At 29.2% G+C, this 20,055-nt stretch overlaps 1 protein-coding gene across 2 annotated transcripts in view; it reads left to right on the top strand.

The window, feature by feature from the left end:
• LOC119686352 (Down syndrome cell adhesion molecule-like protein Dscam2) overlaps positions 1-20,055 on the top strand; it is a gene marked incomplete at its 5' end in the record, with an annotated part of 87,680 nt that overhangs the window by 19,207 nt on the left and 48,418 nt on the right. For both annotated transcript variants that reach the window (XM_038100922.1, XM_038100923.1), the window contains 8 exon segments: positions 1,874-2,035; positions 5,186-5,335; positions 5,437-5,557; positions 9,415-9,532; positions 12,737-12,960; positions 15,252-15,379; positions 15,510-15,610; positions 15,747-15,951. In XM_038100922.1, coding sequence (XP_037956850.1) covers positions 1,874-2,035; positions 5,186-5,335; positions 5,437-5,557; positions 9,415-9,532; positions 12,737-12,960; positions 15,252-15,379; positions 15,510-15,610; positions 15,747-15,951 — 1,209 coding nt within the window.

The raw sequence follows: 20,055 nt of genomic DNA, 5'->3' as shown, positions 1-20,055 counted from the left end.
AATTTAAAAACAGTTGTGAGCTTGTGTTTTTGATGGTGGTATTAATAAAAACTAATAACTAGAGTTAAATAAATAAAGTTAACAAACTGTATTAATTAAAGAATTAAATTTACTGTTCAAAATCCATTGATTCTAATCCGAAAACTCTTTAAAACTTAACAGTGATTACAGTATATTCTACATCTATAGACAAGGCCGTAACCAGTAATGAAATGCGAGAGGGGTTTTAAGATAATGATATAAAATAATTTATTGTTTCTTCATTTATTATCAGATAAATAAAAAAATTGTCTTATTATATAGTCATTTGCATTATTATTTTGGTTTTCTGTAAGCAGAAAGCATTGTAAATCATAATGAACCCATTAAAACTATCTTTTAGCAACGAGTTGAGAAGATCTCAGCCATCAGATCATAAAAGACTTCTCGCTGTATATCAGCTATTAGGGGGTCAAACATAGGATCGTTAGTATTTGAAGTTTCAAATATATCTAAGCTAGGAATGGGAACGTAGTATACATTAAATATGGGAAACCTTATTGGACTCTTTTAGAGTATGCTCTATGCAGAATACGTTAGTATTGTATACATATATGTATAAGTAAAGTGCTTCTGACTATATCTGTAGATCAATTTACGTATCGCTATAATGTAAATCAAATTATTAAATTGCTTACAGAATAACTGCAAAGATTTGTACAAAACGACCACAGAAATATTACAAAAAAGCTAAATTTTTTTAGAATTGAAGTCTGTGTAAAATCCATTTTGACAATTGATAGCTAAATTTTACTATGAGTGTGTCATTTCACTAGTAAAAGACTCTTACGTTATAATACTCCATCAATTTCTGAGCAAAACACTTATGCCTACAATCAATGTTCAACTTAGTTCAAGTGAATTTATTTTATAATTTGAAGACAATTATTTTATGAGCTGGACCCGCCAACAATTTTCATATAATAAGTTCAAAAACTTGACTAAGTATATACCTATAGAAAATGTAATTATAAGTTGTTTTTCGTTCCATAAATCTTTTAGATATGAAACAGTTTTCATTCTTTTAAAATATAGACAATTTTCGATAGACTTAAAAGAAGAGAGAATAATTTTCTTTTCGAAATTTTAAAAATTCTGTAAACCAAGTTACTATTGTAAACGATTACAAGTTTTTTGATTTATTTTTAAAACTTATTACATGATTTATAAATATTTTATCATAATTTTTTTCTAAACTGACCTCTTTAAGTTTAAATCTTGTGTAGCTTTTATATCCCTATTTTCTTCTATTAAATGTTTTGAATCAATTGCTAAATTCTGTAAAAATAATATTGTCTTTATTTAAAATAAAATCATGTATTGAAATGCATTAAAAATTAACTCAAAATTTTTTTTATTTATATTCTTTTTAGTTCAACTATTTGAGTATATTTTCATTTGTTACTCGTACATTGGAGCCAAAGTAAACAAAAATCGTAGCATATTTTCCTTCCAGTTTATTTTCTCATTGACCTCGAAAAAATATTGGTGCGACTAAATAAAAACTCCATCGACGAACGGATATTCTTTAAAAATCTCGTAAAATATTTACAATCACATATCGCGTATTTTATACCATACACTCTCCAGCTCTTATTCCTTGTACTCCTCTTATTCGTCCTATTTGATTATGAAATTCCATGGTAACTCATTCACAAATGGGGACATTCACGTATGTATGAGTAAAGACTGCATACATTCTCGTCCTCATGCATTCATTCATTCGTTACACTCATTTAAATTTTATTTTTTTCTGTGCAGTTCCACTACTTATTTGCTCTACTGTTAAGTTTAACTGATTGTTTTCATATAAAATTTTCATTTTGATTTGCAGTGGTGCGACGGCAGTACCAAGTGCATGTGGAGAACTCGGAAGTGTATTTGGGGAACTCGGCGTTGATTAAATGCGCGATGCCTGACTATGTGCGCCCGTATGTTAAGGTGACCAGCTGGCAGCGTGGCGAAGAAATTTTATTACCGGATCTGTCGGATGTTGGTAAGTGTTATGCCATTTGGTTAAAGCTTCTTCTCATCCTCCAATGCTTTTGTTTTAATTTCGTTATTTTAAAATAATTTTTATTTTGTCAATCAGTTTGTTTTATTCTTATTTATGCTTGTCTACTTTTATAGAACAGTTGATACGGTAGCACAATTACACTAAAAAAACAGAAAATGAAAAAACAAAGTTATCACATATGTTGGCATATAAATGTAAAGGCCATATGTATTAGTGTACACACACACACACACACAAACAAATATGGATAGCATTTTATCTGCTGTTGATATTTATGTGCGCATTTCCTTCCGGTGCGTATGTTGCCATTTGTTCTAGAAAAATGTTTAAAATGTTGCTTTGTGTCCTTTTGGTTAGGTTTTCCTTTTCTTTTATTTTTTATTTTGTGTTTTGTGTTTTGGTTTTGTTTTTGTTGATTTTGCTTTTGTATTTGTTTGTGATTTTATTCTCTTTTATGTGGGTTCTGGTGCGATAGTAAAACGGAAGTGTGTTGCAGTTGACATTTATTGGGAAATGTTTTTATGTTGTGGGCATATCCCTTCCAGAATTTTATATCTGTTATTTTTGTTGCCATTTCAATATTTCAGTTCTACTGAATAGTTTGTTGTAAAAGAAATTAATTTTTTATATCAAATTAAATTTTATTTTAATGTTATTTAATAGATAGTTGTATAATTGAGAACAACTCAAATTATACTGCACAATTTATTTATATTTAAGTTTATTTATGTTTATTTGACTGACGTCACAAGTATTATTATAATAGTATTACAAGTATTATTATTATTTTAATAAAATCAAATAATTGTCGTAGAAATTTATAAATTAATACTTTTTAGATGACAATAAATTGCAACAACAAAATTTTTATATATAATTCATTCGATTTCTTGATTAACTATACATTTATTTCGAACATTTTCAAATACTCATTATCAAGTTGCTTAGAAATAACAAATCAGTTTTTAGCTGTTATATTATTATATAGACTATTAGTTCCAGGCTTTCAACTTTGAAATAATAACACGGTAAATTGTTAGTTGAGACAGCTATATACAGCATGACTTTTATGGACTATAATTATTAAGCTTGGAACTATCGATATTTTGAAGTTACAATATGTTGTTTTTTTTGCTGAGAATGTCACATACGGATGGATTCGTTTTATAAGCATGTGCTGTATAAGTAATTATATACTGCGTTGTTATAGAAGAATTCAAGTTATTTGTTACTTTTAACTTCCTTTTAAATACCACAACTTAGAAACTTTCGTCGTCAAATAGTATCTATTTTTAATTATTCTGGTCACTTATCTCTCCTGCGGTACAAACGTTTTTGAAATAAAACAATGATTATGATTAGCATTAAAAATAAAGTGGTTTTTTAAAATGTTTGATTTTTAAAGTAAATACAGTAAATAAAAATACATTAAATTTATAGTAGTCTCCTTATATTTGGCATATCATTGTATGCCATCAATATCATATTAATATTATTGCGAGAATAACTGTGCTACGGCTGCCTTGAATAAAATTTTTTGAGTATTTGAAACCATATATCGGCAGTTAACTTCAAAATCATTAAAGTTAGTTCACAAATGAATACAGGCAATATGTCAGAGAAGTGACGTCGTACTAACATGCAGCCCTATTCACAGAAAAGTTACTTAAAATTATATCTCATTGAATTTTTTTTGCTTTTCTGTGGTTTATTGAAATAAATACTGATGCATAATAACGCTATCAAATTGAGAAACAAAACTGTTATTACCAGCTGTATTCATGCTCCAGCAAAAAAAAAAAAAAACAATGTTTTGTGTCCACTGGGACCAGGGCGGTATTGTGTATTATAATTTCTTGAAGTCCAGTAAATTTGTTAATAACTAATGCTATCATCAATAATCGAAGATATAGCAAAGTGAGTTTGTTATACAATAATGTACCATGTCACATAATAAAATCTGTGAAAGACACCTTGAAATCACTTGTGGGGGTGTTCTTTCACATCCGCTGTACTCCCCAGACCTGGCGCCATCTCACTATCATCTCTTTTCATTAATGCGGCACGTACTGGCAGACCAGTACTTTAGCAATTTTGAAGAAGAAGAAAGGATAAGAAGTTTTTATAACAACATTTTCTTCAATCTTTGTCTCAATCTTCTTTTATTTATCTTTAATCTTTAATCTTTCAATTTACCTAAAAGATGGACGAAATATATAAAAACCGAATACCAATATTTTGAATAAATAAAATTACTTTTCATTGAAAATAATGTGTTTGGTTTCCAAAAATAATGTATGCAACTGGTAATCCTGAATATATAGCATTTATCATTGATTAGTATGATGCTATCAATAGTATTCCGATCAATAGTATTTCTGAAAAATATCGAAAATGGATTTTTAGCAGCCCTTAAAATATAACAAAGTATATTCATATGGAAATGGCAAAACATACTTAATACAAATCAATTTTCTATTATTGGCATTCCAATTATATCTATTATTACAACTAGAATCATTTCTTTAAACATCCTAAAAATTCTTAAAGCAAAAACACTGCTAAATTTTACAACAGCAATCAGGGTCAAGACGACTATACACTCGATATCTGGAAGATCAAACTTCGTTAAAGGAACAAAATGGAAGTTCCAAAAATAATGATCGTTTTAGTGGAATAGTGAACTGTCGAAGGATAGTTGGCAAGCTTTATTATAATTTCTGTTGTACATTCTCACTATTTTCAGATAAATAGATATCTAAACACTTGCTTAGTGATTGTTAATGCAATCCACACACATAAATGTGCAATTTTTCAAAAATAGCAGTTAAAAGTATAAAAGTAGTTTAGTAAAACATATATGATAATATATATAAATTATAATATATTTGAATTAGCGATTTGTTACTATATATATAACATAAAAAATGTTTGGTTTATTTTTTCTTTATTGCTCGACTTTTGTTTTTTAATGAAATTCATTTTTGTTTATTATTTTTTAAAATATATTTATGTCAACTATATAGTGTATCATATCTTTAGATAGTTTTAAAAATTTTTTCTCTTGAAATCTTTATTTAAAATATATTTATGTGAACTACATATATGATGTCTTTTTTAAAATCTCAGCTGGTCGATACATAGTGCTGTTGTCGTCCGGTGACCTTTATATACGGTCCGTGCGCACTGAGGACAGTTTAGTTAAATTTGCCTGCTTGGCAACCAACACATTGAATGGTGAAAGACAACGCAGTGAAGCTGTGATGCTGCAAGTGAAAGGTAAAATCGAATAAGCAATAAATGTATCTAATAAAATATCTCAGAACATAAAAGCACCAGCAAACAAATAACTGAAATATTTGCTTACGCATTCGTTGTAGAATTGAGCACAAACCTAGCTCCACGCACCACACAGAAGCCTGTAATGGAGATTCACGTGGAACGTGGCAACGATGTTCATTTGCCATGCAATATACAAGGGAATCCTTTTCCCATATTTACGTAAGTATTCGTATTCGCATATCTCGGACAAGGTATAAATTTGATTTTATTACGTACATTTTGCATTTTATTATTGGCTATATATATTGTAGTCGGAAGCTGCAGGTCAGCTGACTATGTACTTTTATAGCAAATAAACGTCCAGTAAATAGACAAACACAATAAACGCACACCGTACAAGAACACAATACTGTATATTGCACAGGATATAGAATGTAGGATATAGGATACAGCAACAGTCACTATACTACTACACAATTTAATACGTAACTCTATGATACTAAAGTGCGCTCAAATGTACTCCCACAGATATTAAAACTTTGTTTTTGTTTCTGCACATCCACAACGTTTTAGGATTCTTTTTTTTGGGGCTTACGTGCACCACAACGTGTACTTTAGTGTTAATTATGGTAGATTTTTATGTTTGTTTTGAGACCATTTTGTGAAAATTGTGTGTTGCATAAATGGGCACGTTTTTGTATTGTTTTAATGTGAAAAATATTATACCAAGTCAGGTATTTATTTTGGTTTTTAATTTATAACAACTACGCAGAAGTGTTTGTGGTTGTGTAATTTTTTGTTAACTGTAATTTTAAAACCTTTAATGTAATCAGAGTTTTTGGAAAGGGATCTGTTTTGCATATATTTCTTGAATTGATTTGATGAATAAAGCTGTTTTCAAACAAGACACGTGCTCTATTATTTTCGTATGGATTATAGAGCATACCAACGCACATTCGGAAAATCAATAAACGCTACTTAGACTTAATCCGCAAATGATTTGTGAATTTATTTTATGTATTTTGCTCCTTTTTCGGTTTACTTGTACAGATTAGTTGTGTTCTTTTGACGTACAGTAAAGACCTATTGACAGCTAAGTTTAGTGAATTTGTTACTTAATGGATTTACAGTAGTAACAAAAAAATTATTATAATACTTAAATTGGTAGGGTATAGAACTGACTACTTTTTCTTTTATATTTTTTATAAAGATAAAGTAAAAATGTTACTTATACCTACTACAAATTAATGAAATACAGACTTGCAATATTACTGGAATTAATATAATAAAGATAAATTGAAGTGTCAATAAAGTTACTTGCTTCAAAATTTTAACGAAAAATAGTTACTCATACGCACTGTGTACTATTTTTAGCAGTACCAAATTTGTTTCAAGAAAAACTCGGAGATGTTTTTAGAGAAAATAATAAATGAATGTTAGAAAAAAATAATATAAAACATATTTATTAATTTATATTTAAAAGGGTGCAGCTTTTTTTCTGGAAATAACTATGTAGATAATTTTATAACATACATTTTATATATAAAATTCCTTATATGTTTGTTAATTAAATGCTGAAGTAACTATATCTATAGTTACTATATAATAACTATTTTCTTATATCAGTGAAATGCTTTTTGATTCTTCAGAGATATTGTATTTTAGTTTTCAAAGAATATTTTATTGCTTATTTATATAAATGTGTAAACATTTCGACAATAAGCTTATTTCCTTTTGGATCAATGACATTGTCCTTATTAAGATCGCTCTTATTTTGAGATTGTAGCGCATCAAATAGTTAACATTGCCAATCGCTATCAAAATCGAATTCACAAAATCTAATTTGTATGCAAAGCATGCTTTGCTATGCAAACATAAACAAAACAAAAATAAACACTTTGAGATAAATTTTTGTAATCACAAGTATCTGCAAATGCTCAAGACTACATACCCAAATACTGGGGAGTTTGGTTTGTTTTTATGTATAAACATATCAGTGTATTATCGTAATCACTTTAGCATGTTTTTGTGTTTGCAGTCAAAAAAAGGAAAACATTTGAGTCGCGTGTCTTGACTTCAGGCTCTGCAATCGAGTATTTATGCATAAAATTTTAATAAGCCTTCAAACAAATAAAACAGATGGAAAGGCACGCAAACATATTTACACAGACGAAAACTGTCAAATTATTCAAGCTTGTGTCATGTGTTTGTACTTTTGGGGTCTTGGGGGTATGTCATTCTTCATTGAATTACGAATTACGAACTTTTCCAATGACAAATGCCTAGCATTTATTATTTGTTTTAGGCAAATTAATTTGAACTCTCTGTTTTAATTGAAATATAACTTCTTTAAGTTTTAGATTAAGTTTCAGGTAAAGTTTGTAATTGTTTATATAAGAACTATTCAAATTCAATGAAATTCGGAGAAGCATGTTAATTACATATTTGGTTTTGTTTAATTGAAAGCATAAAAAAATGTTAAAATAAGAATTTACATCTGAGAAGCTTAGTTACCTAAGGAGTGAACGGATTAAGTAATCCTGTTGACGTTTACTGTTTTATTTTAAGGTTTGCTGACAATAATTGTTTATCATGCTAATATAATATTTTTTAAGCATTACAATTCAATCAGCTTTCTGTATCATTAAAGAGCGTGCCCTGGTCTAGACTTCTAGTATTAGATGATCTGTGTATGTGGCTGTAATATGTGGTTATATTAGTAATTCTAATATGGTTACGAATTACTGACAAATTGATAGGTAACAGGACAGTTCTTTTTTTTCACTGAAAGACCCAACACACTCATTTAAGTAAAAGTGAGTCAACCTGATCAATTCAAAAATATGGCTAAGTCTCCAATGTGATGAAATCTCCAATGTCAATTCGGTAACGAAGTGAGACCTAAAGACTTTAAATCTTCTCCTATCCAATGTTGGACACTGAAATATTTGGCATCGTGTAGTTTTCGTCTCATCCACAGAGCCACGACCCCAACAAAATCAGTGTAGACTAGACCCAATCTCATAGCATGTTTTTATAGTACCCATCATAGTACCCATCATGACCCATCAGCACCGATACTATGGCAATAAGCATGATCAACTATAGTAGATTACTGAAATAATTATTCACAATAAGTTTATGAAATTGAGTTTTAAATCTTTTGGAGTATCTATAAAGGGATTTTCTTGCTTAAACTTTTTGTTGAATATTGGACAATTTTTTATGTATTTATTAGATTTTATTATAATAATTAAAATAAGGATTTCATATCCTGACGATAAAAATTAAGTGATATCCATTTTTATGTTAGAAATTTGTGAAAACTAATTAATTTTAGCAGTAAAAATAAAGTTTTGATATAGTTCCTTTTAACTAAAAAAAAATTCCTAGAGTACACACCAGTTAAATATTTTTTAATTTTTCATTAAATTTAAGTATTTAAATATTAAATTGTAATAAATTAGCTATTTTAAGATAATATATAATGGCACTTCACTGAAGTCACTTAATTTTTCTTTTTTATTGTTGTTTTTTAAATTCGCTTCAAGTACTCCAATTGTTTCGCTAACAGCATGAAAGCATAATAATTCACAACAAAGCACGTTTACTGCGTACATGAGTTATTTTAAATTCACTTTACCAACAATAACAACAACAACAACATTTCTAACAATGCCAACTATACAAATATTGAAATAAATCACTTAAGCAGACACGAAAACAAACAAACAAAAGTGCTCGAAACACCGAAAGTACTGACGTATGAGTAATCTTCATTACCGAGCACAAAAGCAGCGAATATGACATTTTCATTGTCATGGCTACGCGAAGTCTGCAATATCATGTTAACACACAAACTCACAAACACAAACACACAGTTACAGATTTATATCGTTTGCAAGCGAACAAACAAGCCTTGCTATCAAGCAATGCTAAATATACACAACTACCTTTAAATCTTTATTAACATAAATAAAACATTTCATGTTTATAACAACAACAACAACAACAACAACAACAAGAACCTACAACAATAACAGCAACAGCAATAAAAACTTGTGTCATTTTTACAGGTGGTATCGCGTTTCTGATTCCTCAGCCTTGTATCCGATCCCGTCTTCACAGCGAGTCATACTGTCGCGTACATTGTTGCTCATCAAAAATGCTGATGAACGTGATGCGGGAAAATGGGTAAGTTTAAGGGTGAAAGTTTGTTATATGTGCAAGCATTTGTTGTTGCTTTTTAGTATGAAAACGAGTACGAGTAAAACATTGAGAGCGCGATGCTTATCTAACATAATTCAAGGACGCGTTAGCATAATAAAGTTATGAATTTCATTAACGTTAAAGAGGCGACATAATTGTTTATTGTTTGTTTATGGGATTTTGTATTAAGGGTGACAGGGCCAAGAGCAGCGGAGTCATTGTCATGCTTCTTCGCTGTAATGCGAATTTAAATAATGAGCATAATTTGTTAAATTAACTTTTAAATTAATTTTAAGAATTTCCATTTTTTATTCATGATCTAAGAGTTGTTAATGAACTTAAAGGATTAGCAAGTTTGTCAGAGTTTTGATTACGGATTTTTTTATCTCATAAAGATAAAAAAAATTTCTTTTTTTATTTAAACTTTTTGTTAGAAATTTTAAATTATATTCAAGAATTTTCATATTATTTGTATATTGAAAGTAAAATTAATTTTTTTGGATTATTTTACCTACATTCATTGAGATTTAAAATTTTGTTTAAAAGTGACTATAAGCACTTTAATCATTTTAAAAATAGCTCCGGTAACCAGACCACCATGTTTGGGTTGGTTTGGTGATAGTGGTAACAGGGCTTTCCATTCTGCACAAGAAGTGCTCAATTGCTATTTTACATATTCACACCCGGATATGAGATTCAAAGCCTTAAAACTTTCTTTTTGTTGTGTTAGGTGGAAAGCATTGTAAAATCTGAACCCACACAAATACCCTCTTAAGAATTTAATGGAAAAGATTTTTATCACTAACCCGGATGAAAGTATTTTATTCTAGTAATTAGGCGAGAAAATTCAGACGAAGGGACAGACTTAGTACTTAGAGGTCTAGGTTCATCCAAGGCAGAAAACATGGGCGTGATATAAATGGAAGGAACATAGGGTGATATTTTAATTCTAGTAATTAGACGAGAAAGCTCAGATGACGGAACTTAGTACTAGGAGGTCTAGGTTCTTCTAAACCAGAAAGCATGGGCGTGGCATAAAGGGAAGGGAGATAGGAGAATACTTTATTATAGTAATTAGGAGAGAGGGTTCAAATTAAGGGATTTAGTATTGATGGGTAGGCTCATGTAAGTCAGAAAGTATGTTTTTGATATAAAAGGAAGGGGGATAGTTAGCTTTGAAACTAACCTGCGCGATTGATATAGTAAATTTGATTTTAAAAGATATACATTTATTTGGGTTGTCTACCTTGTTTAGTGGACTTGAATTCCGAATCAAAAGACAACAAAAATAAAAAAAATGAAAAGAAAATCCATAACTAAGGAGTTGAAATAGTGAGTTCTAAAAAAAAATTCTAACATTTATCCTTTAATTGTTGTATACTAATATGAATTTTGTTTATGCAATGTTTTTTACGTTAAGATATTTTTTCGGCATACCTAGGATTTTGGGCTTGAAGTTTTACGTTTATGTTTTTTGGTGCAAAGAAGAATATTAAATTTCTTCAATTAGTAAATGTGCAGCTCAATGGTTAGATTCTTTAGAAATTGTTTAATCATCTTTAGTTTGGTATAGTGGTTAGGGAATCTGATGTAAATGAAATATAATGACCTTTTTCAACTATCTATATCAGTAGAAATAAAAGTTGTATTAGTAAAACAGATTGTAGATAAATTAATATACTCGATTTTTGATGATAGCACTAACACATGGATCTTAGATAAATATTAAAATCCTTACTGAGATAAAAAAAATTCGTATTTTTCTATGCAAATGTCAATTCGGCTATGTTTAGGATTAATGTTGCTGTCCATCTTGTATTTGTTTTTAAGTTCATTATCAGTCATTTTAGATAATTTATCTGTCAATATTATTCTTGTGTTTTTAGAACAAACCTCTACCAAACGCCGCATTTGTGTCTTGGCACATTACGAAATTCTTATTGAAATATCTTTATATTTATATAGAAATATTAAGATGATGGAAATATAATAAAACTCGTCGAACTAAAAGTTAGCCTGAGATAGTAAACTATATAAACAGAAAAAAACATTTATTTATATATTATTTATTATTTAGAATGGCTAATCGAAAGATATCCTTATAATTTTTATAAATAGCAATTATTTGCTGTGTTAATAGTACATTCCGTGTTAAAAACTCTTATAAATAAAAATTCAGTTCAGTTTATGTAGTTTAACGTTCACTGAAGGGCTAAGGCGGTCAAAACTGTTATTTTTTCATTCTCTTCGATATTCTTCTGATCGGGAACGTATATAATAGCGATGTTTGCAAGGTATTTAACTAGGACTTCCGACTTATATTCTATTACTAGTTCGAAATTTGGAGTTGAAATATTGAAATCTTTATTTGATAGGACTGAAAACCGAAGCATAAGTTTGGTTTCATTAGCACCTATGCCGCAGTCTATTTTTGAACCATCGTAAAGTAGCTGTCGAAGCATAAAATAAATCAGATTTGTTAGTTTAATGCCAAACTATACCGATAATTCGTGCTTATGTCGAGAATCGCATCTTTCAGCCTAACAGCACTGTTGTTGTTATACAAAATGTAGCATTTATATCTAATCATTAGTCGTTTACTTATGTTTTTCACAATATTGAATTGAACTTTGTGGTAAAGGTTGTATAAAAGCATTGCATAAATAACTTTAAATTATTTTAAAATAAAGTAAATATTTACTCATGTAAATCGTTTAAGAACTTACAGTTCCGATTACTTTCAGATATAAAATAATTTGAGTAGCAAATTAACAAAAACTAACACAATTTGCTTATATTTTTATATTTAATTTAATAAACTTCGTTATATCATTCATTTAATTAAAAAATAATTATGATAGTTATTTTCTCCTCTATTGACCACTAAAAATAACCAAAAATTACAGTAATAAATATTAAATAAAACTACATCAAATAACAATGGGAAAATATTATTTAATTTAAATATGTTTTTAAAATTTTATAATTCAATTAAATTAACTAAAATAAATTTTAATTAAAAAAAATTTTTGTTTTTATGTACAATATGCTATAGATTAAAAACAAACAAAAAATTTGATTAGTTTCAACTATTTGATTTTAATTAATCCAACTCTAACTCAATAGACTAACACGGAATAAATTCCTAGTAACCATGGAAAAAGTACATTTTTAATATAACTTTTTCAGATATGCCAAGCTTCAAATCAATTTGGTGAGCAACGCATTGAGATTCGTTTATTGGTGAACTCGTATGTTTCGGTGCATATTTTGCCACAAGTTCAGATTGTCAACTCAGGCGGAACGGCCATTTTCAATTGTTCCACGACGGGTTCAGCGATCGATGGCATCGAGTGGCTGCACAATGGCACACCCTTGAAAGAAAATAATGCACTCAGCACCGGCAGAGACAAGTAAGTGCAATGCTTTCCTCCTAATAAAACCAAAACAAAAAAAAAACATATTAAAAACATAAAACTGAGTTTAACTATGAAATTATTTTGTTTTTCCGTTCATGTAACTTCGAAAAAAAATTTGTCTTTTTTTGTTTTTTATTTTATATGGAAGTGTTGTTGTTGTTTCTAAGGCTTTGAATTGGAACTCGGATTTGGCTTTGTTGCCATTGTGCGCGCTGCACATTCAGCATTTATATTCGTTTAGCTCTGCTTTTCGAAATATTTTGTTCTATAGTTTCTGATTTTTTTTTAATGTTTGACTGCAGATAAACACTGGTTTTCCACTTTTTTTCTGTAGTTTTGATTATTTGGAAATTCCAATTTTTGCTGGCTGTTATTGGCAGTTATCAATTGCCACATCAATATTATTGTTGGTTAAAAATTCGTGGTTCGATTAGGTTTTCCAAAACAAATTCCATTCTTTTTTCGGTTCTTTAGTAAAAATTTCTATTATTTTCTGTAATGTTTTGCGGTCATGAACTCTTTGATTTCGGTGAGCTTATGATGTAAGTTGTTAGAAAAATTGAAATAAATGTATTTTCAAAACTTTTTGTATTCATAAAATATTTATTCAATAAATTATCGCCTTCAGAATTTAAATATAATGTATTTTAAAAATAACATGAAAATATTATTTAAGGGTAAGTAAACAACAACTCACATTAAATACGACCTAATATTTTTTCCGATATTTAATTAAAAAAATATAAAAAAATATAAACACTTATATAATATATATAATATATTTGCTCTCGAATAAAGAGCAAATGATTCGTTAATATTGAAAAATTTTGCCAGCAAATATTGATAAATATATATGGCTTCAGTTCATAGTTTCAGTGAACTTTTTTATCTTGAGTTTTTTTAAACCAATTTTCTTTGTTTACTTAATGAAAGTCCATAACAATTAAAGATAATCAATTATGAGTTCTCTGTTCAATACTTAAACGATTTATTAATCATATAATAATATCTTGACAACCAGGCTTTTATTCAGTAAAATACATTGAGTTCCCTTTTTGCTTTCTCGACAATTTCTCAACACTTTTCATGTCCAATTTTGGGCTCTTCAAATGAAAAGATCTGTTATTTTCATTATCTTAACTGCAACAGATCAACAACTATAGTTGGTTGCTACTAAAACATTTATTTTAATTTTTATTTTTATTTCCTTCTTTTATTTCCTCTAAAAGTATTCTATTCTTACATCAAATACTACGCAATATAATTAATATACCATCAATGTTGATTTAGCTGTCAACATTTTCAATTAGAAAATTTTTGTTGTTGCCTTTTTATTTCTATTCGAACTCTTCAACCCTTAAATAGTTTCTTTTCGTCATAAGACGCGTCCTTTCGAAAAAAAAAATTAATATTCCTGAATATATTTTATTTACATGAAACTAAATATTGAGGTATAAATTTTCTTCTAAACTAATGTTACCAGATTAGTGTGTTATATGTCTTTAAGGTGGCCGTTCTACATTTTACTCAAATTTACCGAACCAAGTTACCTTCATTATATATTAATTAATTGTGATGTACTGTTAATAAAATAACAATTATAATGCATGATAAATCATAAAAACAGAATATCATAAAAGTCACATAAAGTTCCTTTCTAAAATTTCAAAGAATATGCCTACTTTGCCTTTAGCATGCCAAATCTGAAAGGGTTTCATTATTACAATTTATCTCAAATTAAGCCAAATCAGCATAATTTTATCTAAACATGTAATGCAAAGTCATAGATTACAGACCACACACATACCGACCTCACACAGAAGTACAAAAGCAATAGACTTACTAAGCCGGGCAAGTTCAATGCTTGTCTGTCGAACAGATGTTGGCCAAGTACCAAACCCGAGAGCAGAGCCAACCGAAATCAGAATTACAAATCAAGCAGAAATTTTTATGATTATGCTAATAAAGTAAATAACAAATTCTGGTTGATTGTGAACATATGCCGCAGTTCCCATATATACCGACAGTAAATATTATAAAAGTTTCTATTACATCAACACGCATACACACACCAAAATGTGATAAAAGTGATAAGGGATGACGGGGGCTTCCGACAATCTTTTGCGAAAAAGCAACTTTGACTCATTTTATATGAAGAACAATGGATTAAAGTAAATACACTCATTTGTATGAATATTTGCCGGCACATGTGCAAAGCCAAAAATATCCTTTTTGCCTTTTATTTAAACATTTAAATAATAAAATATTTTTGTTGACGTTTGCAGTTTACGTTTTCTAACAAGGGCGTCCCTCATGATACTAAATGTGGGCCGTCGGGACCGGGGTGCCTATCAATGCCTGGTTGAAAACCACAAAGCAAGTGCACAGGCAATGGCCGAACTGAAACTGGGGGGTAAGTAATTTGCATTGCTATAGTGTTGATTAATATTTTGTGCATTTTTTTATTAAATTATTTTTATTTAAATAATTTTATCTATTGACAAATGTTGAAAATTTAAACTTAAAATATTCTATCTCTGCAGACACTGTGCCTGAACTGATTTATACATTCATCGAGCAAAATGTACGTCCGGGACCATTAATATCCCTTAAGTGCTCGGCAAGCGGTTCACCGCCACCACAAGTAAGTATACATACACACACACACATATTCAGGCATACATTAAATTTGCTGACTGCGCGAAAATATTCTGTAGAATATCCCCAATTTGATGATATAAAATTTATTTTCTACTATTTTTGTTTTGCTCCTTGTACAGTTTGCGTGGCTACTGGATTCTCAGCCCATAATGGATGTTTCCTTGCATCATCGCTTTGCAATTGGGCAATTTGTCGATATGTCTGGCGATGTAATAAGTCATTTGAATATCTCCCATGTACGGCCGGATGATGGTGGACTCTATAAATGCATTGCTACAAATTCTATGGGTAGTGTGGAGCATGCAGCGAGACTAAATGTGTATGGTAAGTTAAGACAAAATTTATGATTTCATACAGTACAGTACATAAGAGTAGCATTAGACATTTATATTTGTTACTAAAATATGTATTAATTTTATACACTCATATCTAAAACCATATCCAAGCCCTTTTGGCTTGCTTATTATATCAATACTTCGCTTCACTAAATATACGAGTATATAAATTCTATATAAAATAGAAATTCGTAAAGCGTCTAAATTGACTTTGATTGGCAAACTATCAACGAACTATCATACAAAAAAAAATCAAAAGAAAACCAAAAGAGAACCATCATTGTCATATACCACAATATTCTACCAAAAATAAAAAAAAATCAAAAACATTATTAATAATAACAAAATTGAAAAATTCTTTATTGCTTCCTTAAAAAAAATTCTTTTTGAAATGATTGCTATGCAGGCGCATAAAAAGATACTAAAAATTGCCTTGGCAAGGATATCTCAACATGCTATTCCTATCATGCCATTTTCACAATAACCTTTACATTGGATGCATTGATTCGTACACAAAGTAACTTGGCTATGAATGCCAACAAGCTGAGTGAGATTGTGCCCTGCTCTGCATTGTCTGCTATAAGGCTTTTATCCTGCCTGGTAGAGCAATGCGGTGTTGTGTGCTGTTTAACGTTTTATCATAATAGCCCAGTCGAGACACTGAAGGACACAATCACTGTCATATTATATATTAAAAAAGCAAAATAAAAAAAATTACTAACAATAAAGCTTTAACATTGTCAGGGTAACGAAATTCTGCAAAATTTTAAGGATGCAAGAGTTTTATTTTTGCTGTGTTAGCCTTTGAAATCTTTAACGTTTAAGATAATAGATAATTTGCAAGTGTTCTGCTTTAAATTGATTACTAAATATACAAGTGCACAATCAAGCAAATCCTCTGTTCTGGGACTGCTTAAAGTTTATTAAATATCGTATACATAATAGAATTTAATGTTGTCAGGCAGTAGGCGTATATGGTGGCATTGATTTCAATGGGTTAGGTGCATAATGAATGTACAATGATAATGTACAATGATAGATAATAATACGTTTCCAAAAAAATACAAGATAGCACAAAATAATATAGAAAGAGGAGATGCTATAAAAAATTACGTATGAGGAGTGATAAGAGCTATATCTATGAACAAAAAAAATTATTAAAAGCGAATAAAAAACTATTCTATAAACTTTCACAAAAATAAAAAAAAACGATATATTAAAAATTAATTATGAAGTTTACTTGATGGTATGTTGTTCTATATACTTCGTAATTTTTTTGCAACTAATCTAAATCAGACATTGTCTTAAATATATATTAACAGTTTGAATAAAAAGTGATTAATATCATTACCATGTATATGAACCAAATTTCGAAGTTTATGGTTTAGTTTAGGTGGACACAATAACATATTCGCAAATAGATCGCTAGAACAAAGTGAAAGTTATACTGTAAGATTCTTTTTTAGTGCAGTTAAGGTAATGCTATGTACAATGTATCACGACATGTAAATTCATATTGTAAAGAGAACATTATTAAAGCTTGACTTAAATACTTTCAAGTAAACAACTTAAAGAGTAATTTATTGTTAATGTACTATCGTAGCTTTATTGCCATTATTCTTTGATATACCATCTCGGCTTATATCGGAGCTTATGATTTTGCTTTTTAAATTTTAAATGTTTATCATTTTTAAGTGTACTTAACTGTATTCGATTGTTGATTTCACAGTCTTTGTCTTATTCAGAAACCTTCTTAGTTGAAATAACTGCATCACTATCTGACTTTCGGATATCGTGGCTATTGTATCTTAGATACTGTACTTTACTAAATATAGTAACTTATGAGTTATGAGTTGCCAACAAGTCCTGCACAAAAGATCTTTCATGTCGTAATGCATGTACAGCTCAACTATACAAACAAGTTGACCGGAATGTTTTACTTGTTGTGAGTGCTTACCGTTTATTATTAGCTAGCTGTAGGAAGTGAATATAGATTTTCACAGTTCTTGTGTGTGTGGGAGAATGGATTCTCATGTATGGTTTCTTTGCAGACCTCTCTGGCTAATTAGTCTAATATTAGGATCCATAGCTTTTGATTAACTGAGTATTATAGATAAATCTAATTTTGAAATGAATATTATCACGTCAGAGGGTGTGGATTAGATTGAGTAATGCTCAATTTTGTTAAGTTTTAGTTGTTACCTCATTAAAAATAATTAAAATTTCTTAATAAGCTTAAATAAATATTAAAAACAAATATATGGCATGATCTACGGCCTTCTTTATATTGTATTTTACTATAAATTTACTATAAATTTATAATAGTTGCCATTACAACATATAAAAAAGAAAAATAAAATAAATCATTTTTAATTAAATGAATTATTTCACAACAATGAATTCACACTTCTAATTCTGAAACTATTTTTGATTGTTAATAATCGTCCAAAGCTGCCAAAAATAATTCCTGTTTCCATGTTATTATCAGTTTAGCATCAACAATTTCCCACATAATCCACGTCACTGACTTCACAAAAATTGCAACGAATTTATTTCAATTTTCCGTATAAATTTGCATACATAAATGTCAATTTAAAAATGCATAAAATGTTTTGATTTTTCTTTCATTTTACAATATTTTTCTTTTTTGTTTTGGATTTATCTATTTTCATTTATTTTCATATTTATGATTTCAATTGCATTTTCACAATTCGAAATATGACAAAACTCTTATGAACCAAATAAAAAAATCTATTGCTTCGATTGTCAACAAAACGCTTTGCATTCTTGCATTCCACAAATTATTGTCACAGACCTCACAGAGCTCATGGAGCTCTCTTAACTATCACATCACACATCGAAGTCGAAGTTATGCTGAATCCACTGCAGTTTGCACAGCAGATGTTGGTGCAAAATAGAAGATACTCACATCTCGAAAAGCAAAAAAGGATATTTCATGCATAATCGATTTTATGCATGTCAGATTTGCATTGTTGTTGTGAAATGTACGGATTCTCAAATGTTTATTTGCATAATATTGTATAGTTTATGTATGCGAGAAGTCGTACATATATAATCGATGTTTGTTGCTGCTCTACATGTAAGTATCTTTGACTCATCTCCTCATAGATGCAAATATCTAACAAGCTGTGAGGAGGCTTTGTGTGATTCTTCGGAGATGACATTTTTTTTTAAATCTTTCTAAATACTTTCCTGTGTTTTTCTGTGAACCGATTTTTTTAAAACTGAATGAAAAATTAAATAAAGTAACTTAAAGTAACACATAAAAAAATAATTAAAAAGTTTGGATAAATAAAAAATTCTTTTGGAATATCAGAATATCCTAAACAAGATTCTAGGTTACCTTCCAAATTAACAGATATAATAATTCTAAGTTTAATTATTACACAAAAAAAAACATAATGTCAGTTTAATAAAGAAGAAGTGGTTGGTCGATGTCCAGAGAAGTGTGGGTCATATATTTTTAATTTATTTTTTGATCCTAGAAATATATCATTTTGATAGGAAAATTTTGAACACTTTAGAAGGTATAAAAAATTTCCTGCACTCTTTTACCACTATGAATGAGGCTTAAGTGTAACGCTAGGACTTTGGATCAAAACAAGTGGATAAGGAGAAATTGCGTAAAAAGTTATAGGTGTTAGTTTTTAAAGAGCAAAACGAATTTCGTTGATAGATTATCTCTGAACTTGTAAAATTAATAAGACCTAATTATTATTTCAACCTTTTTCATAAACTGAATACTGAAAAAAAGAACTCAGTTGGCAACTCACTAGACAGCCCATTTTGCATAAATTCAAGCCACAGCTCAAACAGCTTAAGAAACTGTCGCTAAAGTCATTAAGTTATATGAAGAACTGCAACAACCAGCATATTGTCTACAGACAATATACCAGACAATTACAATATCAGCCAATTACAATATTAGAATATTTAAATCACATTCCTCGCAACAATATCTTGTAGAACTAAATCCAACCATTTAAAGTTTATAAAGTTTAATAGATCTTTTATTCTACTGCAGAACAGTGTAACAGACTTTCAAGAAAGCATTGTCCAAAAAATCTGTTAC

The sequence above is a fragment of the Teleopsis dalmanni genome, chromosome 2 (genome assembly GCF_002237135.1).
Source record: "Teleopsis dalmanni isolate 2A chromosome 2, ASM223713v2, whole genome shotgun sequence".
NCBI lineage: Eukaryota > Metazoa > Arthropoda > Insecta > Diptera > Diopsidae > Teleopsis > Teleopsis dalmanni.
The sequence above is the reverse complement of the archived record's forward strand: the minus strand, read 5'-3'. Positions and strand labels throughout refer to the sequence as shown.